Here is a 13576-nt window from a genome sequence, read left to right as displayed (position 1 = left end):
CCTTTAAGTTTAATTAGGTCCAATTTGTTTATTTTACTTTTGTTTCTTTTTCTTTAGGAGAAACATCCTTGATACTCATCCTGCAAAGACAAACCAACTTAGTGCAATTGCACAGGTTGAATTAAAGTGACAGAAAAAAATTTAACATAACTTACATTTGTTTATTTAAATTATACATTTAGAGTACAGTGCAATTAGTAGGGATGGTCACAAAGACAAATTAACCAAAAAAAAAATCAAGTTTCAAAGGAAAAATTGTGAAGAATATTATCATGAAGAGAAATAAAGGAAATAATTTAGACTTGAGTGTATCATGTAATAATGTCATTGGCATTTCAGATTGGAGAAACCATTTCCAAATGGATAAATTAGAGAATACATAACTTTTTCTGCTCTAGGTTTATATATGTATATATATATATATTTGGGTTTATATATATATATATTTAGGTTACTATATATTTATTAATGTGTATTCATTTTGTTTGTATATATTTAGGCCATTTACATACATTTAGGCTTATCTATATATATATATTTATGTATAGGTTAATTTGTATAATATTATATACATAAAGAAGTGTTCAATTTTTGGTCTCCTTTTCCTGTAAAGATTTGATAAGGCTCACAAAAGAGTAATGAAGAACCAGTCAATAGAAATAGACTTCATTCTCCTCGGGTTGACAGATGACCCACAATTCCAAATTGTGATTTTCCTGTTTCTATTTTTTAACTACATCTTAAGCCTGATGGGGAACTTCATCATCATCCTCCTCACCCTGCTGGATCCCCAGCTCAAGACTCCAATGTATTTCTTCCTTCGAAATTTCTCCTTCTTAGAGATTTCATTCACAACCGTCTGCATTCCACGATTCTTGATAAGCCTTCTGACTGGAGACAAAACAATTTCCTACGATGGTTGTGCAACACAATTATTCTTTTTTCTTCTATTAGGAGTCACAGAATTTTACCTTCTGGCTGCCATGTCCTATGACCGCTATGTTGCCATCTGCAAACCATTGCATTACCCAGTCATCATGAACAGCAGAGTGTGCTATCAGCTTGTACTCAGCTCTTGGGTTACTGGCTTCCTAATTATATTTCCTCCTTTGGTCTTGGGACTTAAGCTGGATTTCTGTGCTTCCAAATAATTGATCACTTCCTCTGTGACACTTCTCCTATCCTGCAGCTCTCTTGCACCGATACACATCTCCTAGAATTGATGGCCTTTGTCTTAGCTGTGGTGACACTTGTAGTCACTTTGTTGTTGGTGGTCCTCTCCTACATGTACATCATCAAAACCATTCTAAAACTCCCTTCTGTTCAACAACGAACAAAGGCCTTTTCCACCTGTTCCTCACACATGGTTGTTGTGTCCATCACTTATGGGAGTTGTATTTTTATGTATATGAAACCATCAGCAAAGGAAAGGGTGACTTTAACCAAAGGTGTAGCTGTGCTCAATACCTCTGTTGCTCCTTTACTAAACCTCTTCATTTACACCCTAAGGAACCAGCAGGTGAGAGAAGCCCTCAAGGATGTGCTTCAAAGGTTTTGTTATTTTCCAAACAATGAGACCAAATGTAGATATAAGGAAGGTGTTGTTGAAACATGAATGGTGCATTGAATACCAATTTTCAATTCATTAGTTCACAGCTATGCCATTTCTTCCCTTAGTGGTTGCTATTATTAGGTTTACTCAGTCTGCCTGATCTCTGTAGTTCTTTCTTTCTGAGTAGATTGTTTTACTTTTTAGTAGTAAACTGCCTTCTTCAATGCAGAATATTAAATCCCATCTTTGTCTAAAAAATATCTCTTCTCAGCAATGATAGTTTCATGTATTGACTGCTTTCTAAATGAACCTTACTAGATATATTATTTCAACATTTGTGTTCTAATTGGTAAGCATTGCATCTGCTCCTAGTATTTTCCTCTTCAAAAACTGTGACAAACTCAAAACCTGATTATTATCATATAACATAATTGCCATTGTGATGAAAAAGAGATAGACATTTAATTAATTTTAAGGATCAACTTAGCCTTCCATTGCAAATTACCATTTATGCTGAATCTTGAAAGATGAATAAAAAAATAAAAGGCAATCAAGAGTTTCAGAGGTATCAAATGTGTAAAAGAACTTAGATTCTACTAAATAAGTTTCACCTAGAGAGACACAATAAGTAAATATGGTCTATGTAAACATTTTCAGTTGTTGTTTTCTATAGAAATAATTGAACTCCAAGCTTTGGTTAAAGTTGCTTATATACAACTATTGTCTTAGGTCTACAAATCAGGTAATCCATGAAAGAAATTCAAGGTGTAATTTGTTTATACATGGGTTTAGGGAATCTTTCCATATATTTTAAATCATCTGTAAATTAAAAATGTCCTGATTCACTCCAGTTGCATCAATTTAATCAAAGTTATTAAGTGTACCATATACATAAGCACATACAATCATTTTAAAGCAATGATTTCGGACAAATATTGACACCCAGGTGACAATAAACATGGAAACATTCACATCATAGCAAATAGTTCCTTTTCCCTCTTCTTAGTCATGACTTCTTTTCTTCCCACTGTTGGCTCCAAGTACCCTCTGATGTCATTTCAGTCACATGGATGAGTTTTGTCTTTTTTCAATCAAAATAGATGGGTTTTGCCTTTTCTGGAATATCTAGTAAAAGAAACCACAAAGTGTAAACTTTACATTTGGCTTCACATACTCAACATAAGCTTTTTGTGGTTTACCCATGCAGATGCCTGCATCCTTAGTTCATTCCTTTTTGCTGATGTAATTTTGCAAAATCTTTGGTGTTCTTTTGTCAGAGCTCACTTTCTCTCCCTTAGCTCACACTGTGATATTCTTATTCTCTGAGGAATCTCTCCCCAAGACTGAATCACTTGTTGTCGAAGCCAAGTTCCTGTGCTCCATGCACAGTGAGGTCAAACAAACTGAAAAGTCAGAGTTTGATGCAGAGAAAGGTTTATTGCAAGGGCCATGCAATGGATGGCTCCAGCTTAAAAAACCTGAACTCACCAATGGGTTTCAGGGAAGAAGTTTTTTGGTTTTTGTTGGTTTGTTTGTCCTTTTTTTTTTTTTAATGTTCATGAAGGCTTTATTTTAAATTTCCATTAATGGGAAAATAAGCAAAATTGTATACTCATACAGTAGAATACTAGTCACCAATGAAAAGGAACAAGCTGATATATACAACATGGATGAATCTCAAAATTATTATGTTGAGACCGAAAAAAGAGTACATACTGTATAAATTCATTTACATAAAATTCTATAAAACACAAATTAATTTATGGTGACAGGCAAGAAGTTTTTATAGGCAAAATTTGAGAGGAGGGCTGCAGGGTGTGTAACCTTCCTCTGATTGGTTGTTGGTGAGGTAACAGGGTGTGGTGTTCCAGGAATCTCAATCATCAGCCTTTGAGAATTAAACCTATATCAGTTAATGATTTTAATTGACACTACGTTGCTCTGAAACAACATTGGATTTATTTCATAACTGAATTTTAGAAAATGGTTGGAAATACAGAAATAAAAGCATATATTTGTTGTATGGTATTTATTTTCCATGATACTCATTTTGGATCAATACACTTTGTTAAAGCTTTATTGAAGGATGATATGCAATAAACTGCATGTATTTATGGTGCATAGTGATAAGATTTGACATTTACAAAATATTTTATATTTTATAAGGTTTTTATGAGGCTAAAATCATCACCATAATCACGATCATGAACATATCCACCACCACCAAAAGTTTCTTAATGCAACCTTGTAAATCCTGATTACCAGCCCTCTGTCACCATCCTTCAGAATCCACTTATCTGCTTTCTGTCATTATACATTGCAATGGGTAGAACACTAGGTGAATGGGATAATGTACTTTTGTTTTTAGCTAGGCTTCTTGCACTCAGTTAAATTATTTTGAGCTCCATCCAAGTTATTACAGTTATAGATAGTTTAATTCTTAATGCTAACTTGTACTCAACTCTTCCCACAACTTGCTTATCCACTATCTTGTTGATGTGCAGTAAGTTGTGTCCAGTTGTTGGCTGTTATAGATAAAGCTGCTGTGAACTTTTGACTATAGATCTTCGTGTGGTCATATACTTTCCTTATTCTTGGGTAAATACCTAGCAGTGAAGTGGCCAGGTGATATAATAGGTATATGTTTAAGTTTTTAAGAAAGTGCTAAACAACTTCTTAAAGTGGTTATATAATTTTACATTCTCACCAGCAGTGTTCAAGAGTTTCAGGTGCCCTATATCCTTGTCAACACTTGGTATGGTATGTGTTTTTATTTTTAACCAAGGCAAAGGGTACATAATTGTATCTTATTGTGCCTTTAATTTCATTTCTCTAATGGATAACAATGATGATGGTCTTCATTATGCTATTTGCCATTTGTAAATTTTTGGCGGTAAACTTACAGCTTAAATTTCTGTCCATATTTTATTTGGGTTATCTTTCTTCTTATTATTCAATTTTAACATTCTTTATGTAATCTAGATGCAAAGACACACATATAAAAGTGTATTTTCATAATGAAAATCAAGTGATACTGTCATTTTGCATTATAAAGATACACTACATGCCTTCAGAAAGTGGAGAAGAGTTTTGTATAAAGATCAGACTGTTTCAGACATTCTGAAAAATATAAAACCTCATCTAGTTGAAGTGTAATCTCTCTTCCTACTCCCTACACCCATCTCTCTCCCTTTCCCTCTCCTCCCTTTCCCTCTCTCTCTCTCTCCATGCTCTTTGTATCTAGGTGCATGATCAACACAATAGAATAACATTAAAATTTGGGAGCAATATGTTTCTCTAGAGAAAATGAGAGAATTGCATTAATTTAAAAGCAAAATTCAATTCTTAGAATTGCTGTAACTTTAGAATAAAATGGCTCAGATCAAAGTAATGACTGACCAGTATCTCAAGCAATTCCCCTTTTCCACTTGGAACAAAATCTCCCGATGTCCAGTTGAAAATATAAAGTAAGGAGTAAACTTCCCAATAACATGAGAGTATAACTCTTTGAAAAAATTTAACTAAAAAAGATTCCTTGGTAGAGTTACTGGGAAATATGCATATATGCCCATCCCTCTATCAATTAACTTGATAGAGTTACTGGGAAAGTGAGTGGAGGAAGAAGTTCCAGGGCATGAGATATGAGAACATCAGCTCTCACATGTCACATTCTAAACAGTGAAGGTTCTGTCTTTTGGACAGAAATTTCCAGTATCTGTGGATTGAGGGACAGGCAGCTCTGATTATATTACTACAAAATCCTGAAGAATAATATCCTATATTAATACAAAATCCTGAAGAACAGTAAACTATAACTGTTATAATTAGATGCTGGTTAAAAAAATCAATGGCACACACCAAAACACAGATAAAATAAAATATTACTGTTCTTTGTTTTGGCTTTTTGAGAAGAATTTTACTTACAGGTGAACACACACATGCACATACACTGGAACAGACCCATATCTCTAAAGTTTTTCAACTACACAGGTATTTGTTATTTTGTCAAAACAAGACACCAGGAAATTGTGGCTTCTAAGGGGAGTAGGGGCTTATGAGCAAGAGGGTTTGTGGGAGATTGAGGGAGAAGCTTGGTAACAGATCATTTCCCTGTGGGATAAATGGATGACTTAAGGAACTGTTGACAATTTTTTTTAAACAATTAGAATGTAAGCCATACTTTATTAGAGCAGCAATGCAGCAAATAATTATTACAATGAAACACGTAAAATATCTCTTTCTTGGCTCACCTTGATTCATCATTCAATTGAGAAACCTGGTCCTTCATGGATAAATATGCATTTTTGGTAATTTCTTTGTGAACTAAAACTTTTGTAAGATGATTATAAAATGTTTCCTTAAAATTATTCAGTGTATATATGGTAAGTGTGGAAATGGGGAATGAATAAGGAGGAGTAATATGCCTCCCACTCCGCTATCCCCATAATCTAAAGTTTAATAAAAACTCTCATTCTTTTTTCCTAAAGATCTCTGACTATATTATCTGTATTGTAAGCCTACTGTCACATTTACATAATAAACTTCAAAATTTCTCAGTAGTTGAAAGCAATGCTTCCCTCACTTACCCCCTTGACTCTAAGATTATTCATATTCAATATAATTTTCAAGAATAACCGCCCCAAATTAAGAAACCTGAATATTAAAGTTTACACCTTACATGTCCTTTAATGAGTCTCTTTTTTGGAAGTGTCAGGTAGAGAAAAACACCTCAAAGTAACCTGGGTGTATATTAATGTACAATGTATGGATGGTTTCCTACACATGATGACTTGGACACACTAGGAATGATAACTTGAAATTACATTTGTAAACTGCCTGAGTTATTCTTATACAGAAAACCTTTCAAAATTACAGATATATCAAATTTGAGTCAAAATACTCTTCTGACATACAGGTCCCTCCATGTTATTACCTCCATCTACTTAAAAGCATGTCAAGTAGTAGTGTTTTTGAATAGTTCAAAATAAGTGTTTTCTTTTACTGAGTGCTAGAAAGTTCTAATAGCATATACTTACTGAACTATGAGGTGTGGTTTACACTTCTCCCATTTTACATGTGGAAAAACTGAGGCACAAAAAGTTTACATGCTCTGTGCCATGTCCCAGATTATGTATGTGATAAAGCATTTACTGAACTGGCCAAATGTCTCAATATCCTAGTCTTAGGATAAATGCATGTGGTTATCTAGCACCTCTGTGTTATCTGCATATATTTCTATTTCAGTATACTTTCTTCATGTATATTTTTAGTCTCAGCATAATTATTACCTTCTCCTGAAAGGACTTCCTGATCTCCAAAATCACTTAGAAGCCATCCAACATGCCCCATGGTATTTTTTTAGACCTTTACTACAACACTATTATATATTGTATAGCAAAGTGGGGGTTATGTGTGTGATTTTTTAGGCAATACAAGCTTCTTAAAGATTGAGGCCCTTACAATATCTGGAATAAATGGATACATTAAAAAATGTGTTTAATTAATTAACAAATTACAGCAAGGTACAATTACACAAGGAAGATTTTATTTAAAGTCATGGATTCTAGAAACATGCAATCAGGAGATGGTATTTAAAACTTGAATTACAGACTTGAAGGAGTAAGTTATTATAGCAGGGTGGAATGCTTTCTTTAGGAAGAATAAAATGTAAGGGTGAAGCTGAACTACACGATTCTTCAAGAGAATCTTGAAGATTCATCATTTGCTTGAGAAATCTCGTCCTTCGTGGATAAATATGCAGTTTTGGGGTAATTTCTTTGTGAACTAAAACTTTAATAAAATGCTTGTAAATTTCCTTAAAACTATTCAGTGCATATATGGTAACTGTGGAAATGGTGAATCAATAAGGAGTAATATTCCATTCATAGAGGAATTTCATCTCCTCTATGAAATAAGTAATGAGGTAGAGAAACATGATCAGAATAAATGCATGAAACATATTTTTCTTTTTATCATAAGGTTATGACTTGTAACATTTTTATAATTGTTTTTTTGGAAAACCACAACATCTTTTGTAACCTATCCCAGAAGACTTCTTTCACCTGCTGGTTCCTGAGGGTGTAAATGAAGGGATTTAGTAAAGGAGCAACTGAAATGTACAACAAAGCCACACCTTTGGATACAGTTACTCTTTCTCTTGCAGATGGCTTAACATACATAAAGATGCAGCTACCATATGTCAGGGAGACAACAATCATGTGGGAAGTACACGTGGAAAAGGCTTTGGTCCTTTGCTGTGCAGAAGGGAATTTCAGAATGGTCTTAATGATGTAAGTGTAAGAAAGAATCACTAATACCAATGTGACCACAAGTGTCACCACAGCTAAGATAAAAGACATCAATTCTAGGATACGGGTATCTGTGCAGGATATCTGCAGGATAGGAGACGTTTCACATATAAAGTGATCAATTACTTTGGAAGCACAGAAATCCAGCTGGAGTCCCATCACCAATGGGGGAAAGATTATTAGGAATCCAGTTACCCAAGAGCCGAGTACCAGCTGATAGCACACTTTGCTGTTCATAATGATTAGGTAATGCAAGGGTTTGCAAATGGCAACATAGCGGTCATAGGACATAGCAGCCAGAAGGTAAAACTCTGTAACTCCCAGTAGAAGAATAAAAAACAATTGAGTTGCACAATTATTATATGAAATGGTTTTTTCTTTAGTCACCATGGTTACCAGGAATCTAGTAATACATACTGTAGTGAATATGATTTCTAAAAATGAGAAATTACGGAGAAAGAAATACATTGGTGTCTTGAGGCGAAGATCCAGCAGGGTGAGGAGGATAATGACTAAGTTCCCCATCAGGCTCAGTGTGTAATTAAGAAATAGAAACAGGAAAACCACAATTTGCAATTGCGGATCATCTGTCAATCCTAGGAGAATGAAATCTATTTCCATTGATTGGTTCTTCATTACTCTTTTGTGAGCCTTGTCAAATCTACATATGAAGCGAAGACAAACATTTGAACAGAAAACATATATATGAATATAACAACATAAATTAATTTATATATATATATTAACCACTCTATGTATAAATATATATAAATCTGAATATTTATAAATTAGCCTAAGTGTATGTAAAGTAACCTAAACATATACATATAAAATAAAATATATATAAACTAAATATATATTTTAACTAAATATATGTTAATGTAAATATATATGCATACATATATTTAACCTAATGCAGAGAAAAATATATATACGTATATTCTCTAATGTATCCATTTGCAGATGGTTTCTCCCGAAATTGCCAATGACACATAATTACATGCTACACTCAATTCTAAATTCTTTCCCATATATTAGTTCTCTTCACTATAATATTCCTCATAATTTTTCCTTCAGGATTTGAATTTTTTTGGTTAATATTCATATATGGTCATCCCTCCAAAATGGACACTATTCTGCATGTATAATTTAAATAAAAGAATGTCAGTTATTTTACATGCATTTTCCTTTCATTTTTATTTAATTTGTGCAAATGCACTGTTGGTTTGTCTTTGTAGAATGAGTATTAGGATGATTTTTCAAAACCAGGATTTAGAGTTACATTGCGATTCCCATGATGATCAATGTCTAAGGCAGTATTGATTTCCAGTACTTAAAGATCCTGCTTACAATAGTTCTGAAAGTTTCTTTGCACTGAGACTACACCATTATTACTATCAATTTTTTGAGTGGCTTTGCTATACTCAAAAGTATCGTTGTCTTCCAGTATATATGGCAAATAAACAAAGCAAAACACGACAAAAACACACATTTTAAGGAAAAGTATTGTGTCACTTTACTTCAATTAATTTTATTTATTTATTTATTTTTATTTAATTTTTTTTTTTTTTTTTTGCTGTGTCATGGCATGTGGGATCTTAGTTCCCCAACCAGGGATCAAACCCACACCCCCTGCAGTGGAAGCACGGAGTCTGAACCACCAGACCACCAGAGAATTTCCTCAGCTAATCTTTTGAAATGTATTCCTACATGTGTCTGCATAATTTCAGGTACTATATATTTTTTTACATTCTCCATATTCTTGATAAAACAAATGAACACTCCAGAAATTTTATTATTCCCTATCCTTTCTACATATAAGAATTTTATTTACTTCCATGTGTACTAACCCCTTTATGTTAAACATGTCAGTCTTTTATTATATGCATTACCTGTGGACTTTTAAGAGAAATGAGTTACTCGAGCACACTTTGTTAACTTTTTCTTTTGCATTTGTCTTCTTAGTATTGCTATCTTGTCTATTTATTACTTTTTTTCTCATTTGAAAAAAGAAAATAAAATAAGACTTTGGTGCTTAATGTGATTTTCCAAATCAGATGTTAGTGCATAGCTTTAATGTTTTTAAGACCGTTGAAGACTTGTGGTCTTCAGCAACTAAGAGGTTACAAGACTTTATTATAAAAATACACAGTTAGGTCATGCTGTGCCTCCTATCTTTGCTCTACCTCTGATCTGAAAAAGTATGTTTTAGGATTTAGTTATATGATTTCTCTTATCATGTGGATCTAACAGACTGTTCTAGAATTATCTCAGATTTTAGAGGAAAGTGCCAGGATTTCTTCACATCACGTTACCCAGGGCAATATTTAATTCATAAAGACGATCAAAGAAAATGAAACTTAGATGCAACTCCATACGAATAAAATAAATTACAACACCTATTAATACACAAACCATAAGATGATTCTACCATTAAACAAATTTTTTAAAGATAAAAATTCTGTAGTCAAGTTTAATTCCCTGAATTTGATTCACTGTACATTTGACTTAATTTCTGATTCTGAACTTGTTAAAATTAAGTTGACTTACCTTCTTGGATCTACTGTAACTATTGTTCCCCTATGCGTGTGTAGAAGAGATGTATGTTAACATAACTTATTATGATTTTACTCTCTTTTACAATCATAGTTTATTATCCAACCTCGATATGTATTACCAATGATTTTTGTTTGAAGAGACAATGTGTACTTATTGTGTTTCTGTAAAGATTTGCCACATTCCCTTAAATTCATACTCACTTTGCAGTTCAGAACTCAGGTACCAATAACTTTAATAGACTTCCATCTTCTATTCCAGATAAGTTGCATTTTGTGAAATTTTGTTCTTACAATTGTGTCATTCACCACCTCAAAATAGTTATTCAGAGTAAATTGAAATAAAATAAAAGGTGACAAGTGAAAAAAACTCTCAGGGCATCATCTAATGAGAGATAAGCAACTGGTCCATCAAAGAGATTCCATATCACCTTCTGTACATTTATAATTTGCTGCCGTTTTATCATTTTTCACTTACTACAATCTCAAAGGATCTATTGAAATAAAAAAAGAACTCTCTTCTCTGGGGATCAGAGTTCCAAAAAAACCTAATTATTGGTATGAAAGACACCATTGTAATCTACTTTTAACAAAAGCTGAACTGAAAGTATCCCAAAGGAGTATCATAAGTGATTTAGGAAAATCAATGAACCGTTTAACAAGATCGTCAGCAATTCACTGTCCTGGTCCAACATTCAAAACTCCCAAGCTGGTTTAGACCAACACAAGACATTGCCTTACTTCCAATTACCAATAGAAGCAATTTTAGGCTTTATTACAATCCATCTTACATTGGCACCTAGTGGTGTACACATGTTATTTGTAAGTAGTAATTAAGAATAATTTATTATTGGATTTACAAGATGAAGCTTGGGGTGAATTTTTGACGAAATTATTTTTTGATCCTTCAAATGAACTAAATTTGCCTGTGAAATATATTTTATGTTAAGCCTATTCCTGGAGACAGTCCAATGTCTATCAGTGGTGAATGGTGCAGCAATTATGGTATAAACATACAATGGAAAAAAATGAATGATATATAAAAACCACAACTGAATTTTAGAAATATTATGCTAAGTGAAAGAAACCGGGCACAGTATCTACATACCCTAGGATTCCATTTTTTATGACTCTGGAAAATACTGAACAATAGAGACAGAAATCTGATCAGTGGTTTTAGAGGCTGAGGGTGAGGAGAAGTAATTGACTACAGAAGTGTTTTAAGGGAAATTTTACAGAGTGGTGGAAACAATTTATATCTTGATGGTAGTGGTGTTTGCATGACTATATATGTTTTCCAAAGTTCGCAAACTTTATACCCCCAAAAGATCAACATTTTTTGTAGTTAAATTCTATCTCAATAATCTGTGTATCAAATAGATTTGGATGTAACTTACTTTTTTTTCTTCAGACTATTGATAAGATTACACAGGTCTATACTGTCAAATATGATAGCCTCTAGCCACATTTGGGTGTATACTTTTAAATTTAAAACAATGAATATTAAATTCATACTGGCCATATTTCAAGTGCTTAAATCTATAGGTCGTGAGTGGTTACCATACTGAACAACAATGACTTAGATCACTGAGCTTTAGCTTTTGCCTTTTTTAAAGCATACATTTAATTATATCAACTTTCCATCATGTGTCTTTAGGTATTTCAAAATTTTGATATGATACGTTTCATTTTCAAATAGTTCAAAATTGTCTAATTTCTTTCTGATTCTTCTCGTAACCAGTTGACTATACAGAAGTATACTACTTAATTTCTAAATATCTGGTCACTTTCTAGTCCTTTGTCTGTTAATGATTCTTACTTAATTCCGTTATAATTAGAAAGTATACTTTCAAGTATTTAATCCTGTGGAATTTTTTGGAATATCCTTTATGATAAGCTGACAGTCAATTTTGTAAATATTTCATGTACTTTTAAGAACATTGGGTATTTTTAACTTGGATGCACCATTCCATATTTATCAGTGGGTAAAAGAACAAAGCTTAAGTTCTTATGCATTTCTATAACACTAATACATTTGTTAACAGTTTAGTTATTGCAATTTTCTTTTTTTTTAAGCTCTTTATTGCAATTCAATTGCTAGCACTCTTGTACCAGCTTTTGGGGTACACAAAAGTGAATCAACTGTATTTATACATATATCCCCATATCCCCTCCATCCCGCGACTCCCTGCCACTCTCCCTGTCCTGGCCCTCTAGGGCATCACGCATCATCGAGTTGATCTCCCTTTGTTATACACCAACTTCCCACTAGCTATCTATTTTACACTTGGTAGTGTATATATGTCTCTGCTACTCTCTCACTTCCCCTTCACCCCCCCACACTCCCAACCCCATGTCCTCCAGTCCATTCTCTGCATCTGCATCCTTATTCTTGCCCTGTCACTGGGTTCATCGGTACCAATTTTTTTTTAAGATTCCATATATATGAGTTAGCATACAGTATTTGTTTTTCTCTTTCTGACTTACTTCACTCCGTATGACAGACTCTAGGTCTATCCACCTCATTACATATAGATCCACTTCATTCCTTTTTATGGCTGAGTACTATTCCATTGTATATATATGCCACATCTTCTTTATCCATTCATCGATTGATGGGCATTTAGGCTGCTTGAATGTCCTGGCTATTGTAAATAGTGCTGCAATGAACATTATGGTACATGTTTCTTTTTTGGATTATGGTTTTCTCTGGGTATATGCCCAGGAGTGGGATTACTGGGTCATATGGTAGTTCTATTTTTAGTTTCTTAAGGAACCTCGAAACTGTTTTCCATAGTGGCTGTACCAACTTACATTCCCACCAACAGCGCAGGAGTGTTCCCTTTTCTCCAAACCCTCTCCAACATTTATTGTTTCTAGATTTTTGGATGATGGCCATTCTGACTGATGTGAAGTGATACCTCATTGTAGCTTTGACTTGCATTTCTCTAATGATTAGTGATGTTGAGCATCTTTTCATGTGTTTGTTGGCCATCTGTATGACTTCTTTGGAGAAATGTCTATTTAGGTCTTCTGCACATTTGTGGATTGGGTTATTTGCTTTTTTGGTATAAAGCTCCATGAGCTGCTTGTATCTTTTGGAGATTAAGCCATTGTCCGTTGCTTCATTGGCAAGTATTTTCTCCCATTCTGAGGGTTGT

The 13576-nt window shown here is 33.6% G+C and overlaps 1 protein-coding gene and 1 pseudogene across 1 annotated transcript; one reads left to right on the top strand and one right to left on the bottom strand.

Moving 5' to 3' along the window:
- The first annotated feature begins 638 nt into the window (after positions 1-638).
- LOC130834062 (olfactory receptor 6C6-like) lies at positions 639-1615 on the top strand (annotated as a pseudogene).
- Positions 1616-7524: 5909 nt separating this feature from the next.
- LOC130834061 (olfactory receptor 6C6) lies at positions 7525-8496 on the bottom strand. Its single transcript, XM_057704155.1, has one exon. The coding sequence runs from the start codon at positions 8494-8496 to the stop codon at positions 7525-7527; it is 972 nt and encodes a 323-aa protein (XP_057560138.1).
- Positions 8497-13576: the final 5080 nt, after the last annotated feature.

The sequence above is a fragment of the Hippopotamus amphibius genome, chromosome 12 (genome assembly GCF_030028045.1).
Source record: "Hippopotamus amphibius kiboko isolate mHipAmp2 chromosome 12, mHipAmp2.hap2, whole genome shotgun sequence".
NCBI lineage: Eukaryota > Metazoa > Chordata > Mammalia > Artiodactyla > Hippopotamidae > Hippopotamus > Hippopotamus amphibius.
The sequence above is the reverse complement of the archived record's forward strand: the minus strand, read 5'-3'. Positions and strand labels throughout refer to the sequence as shown.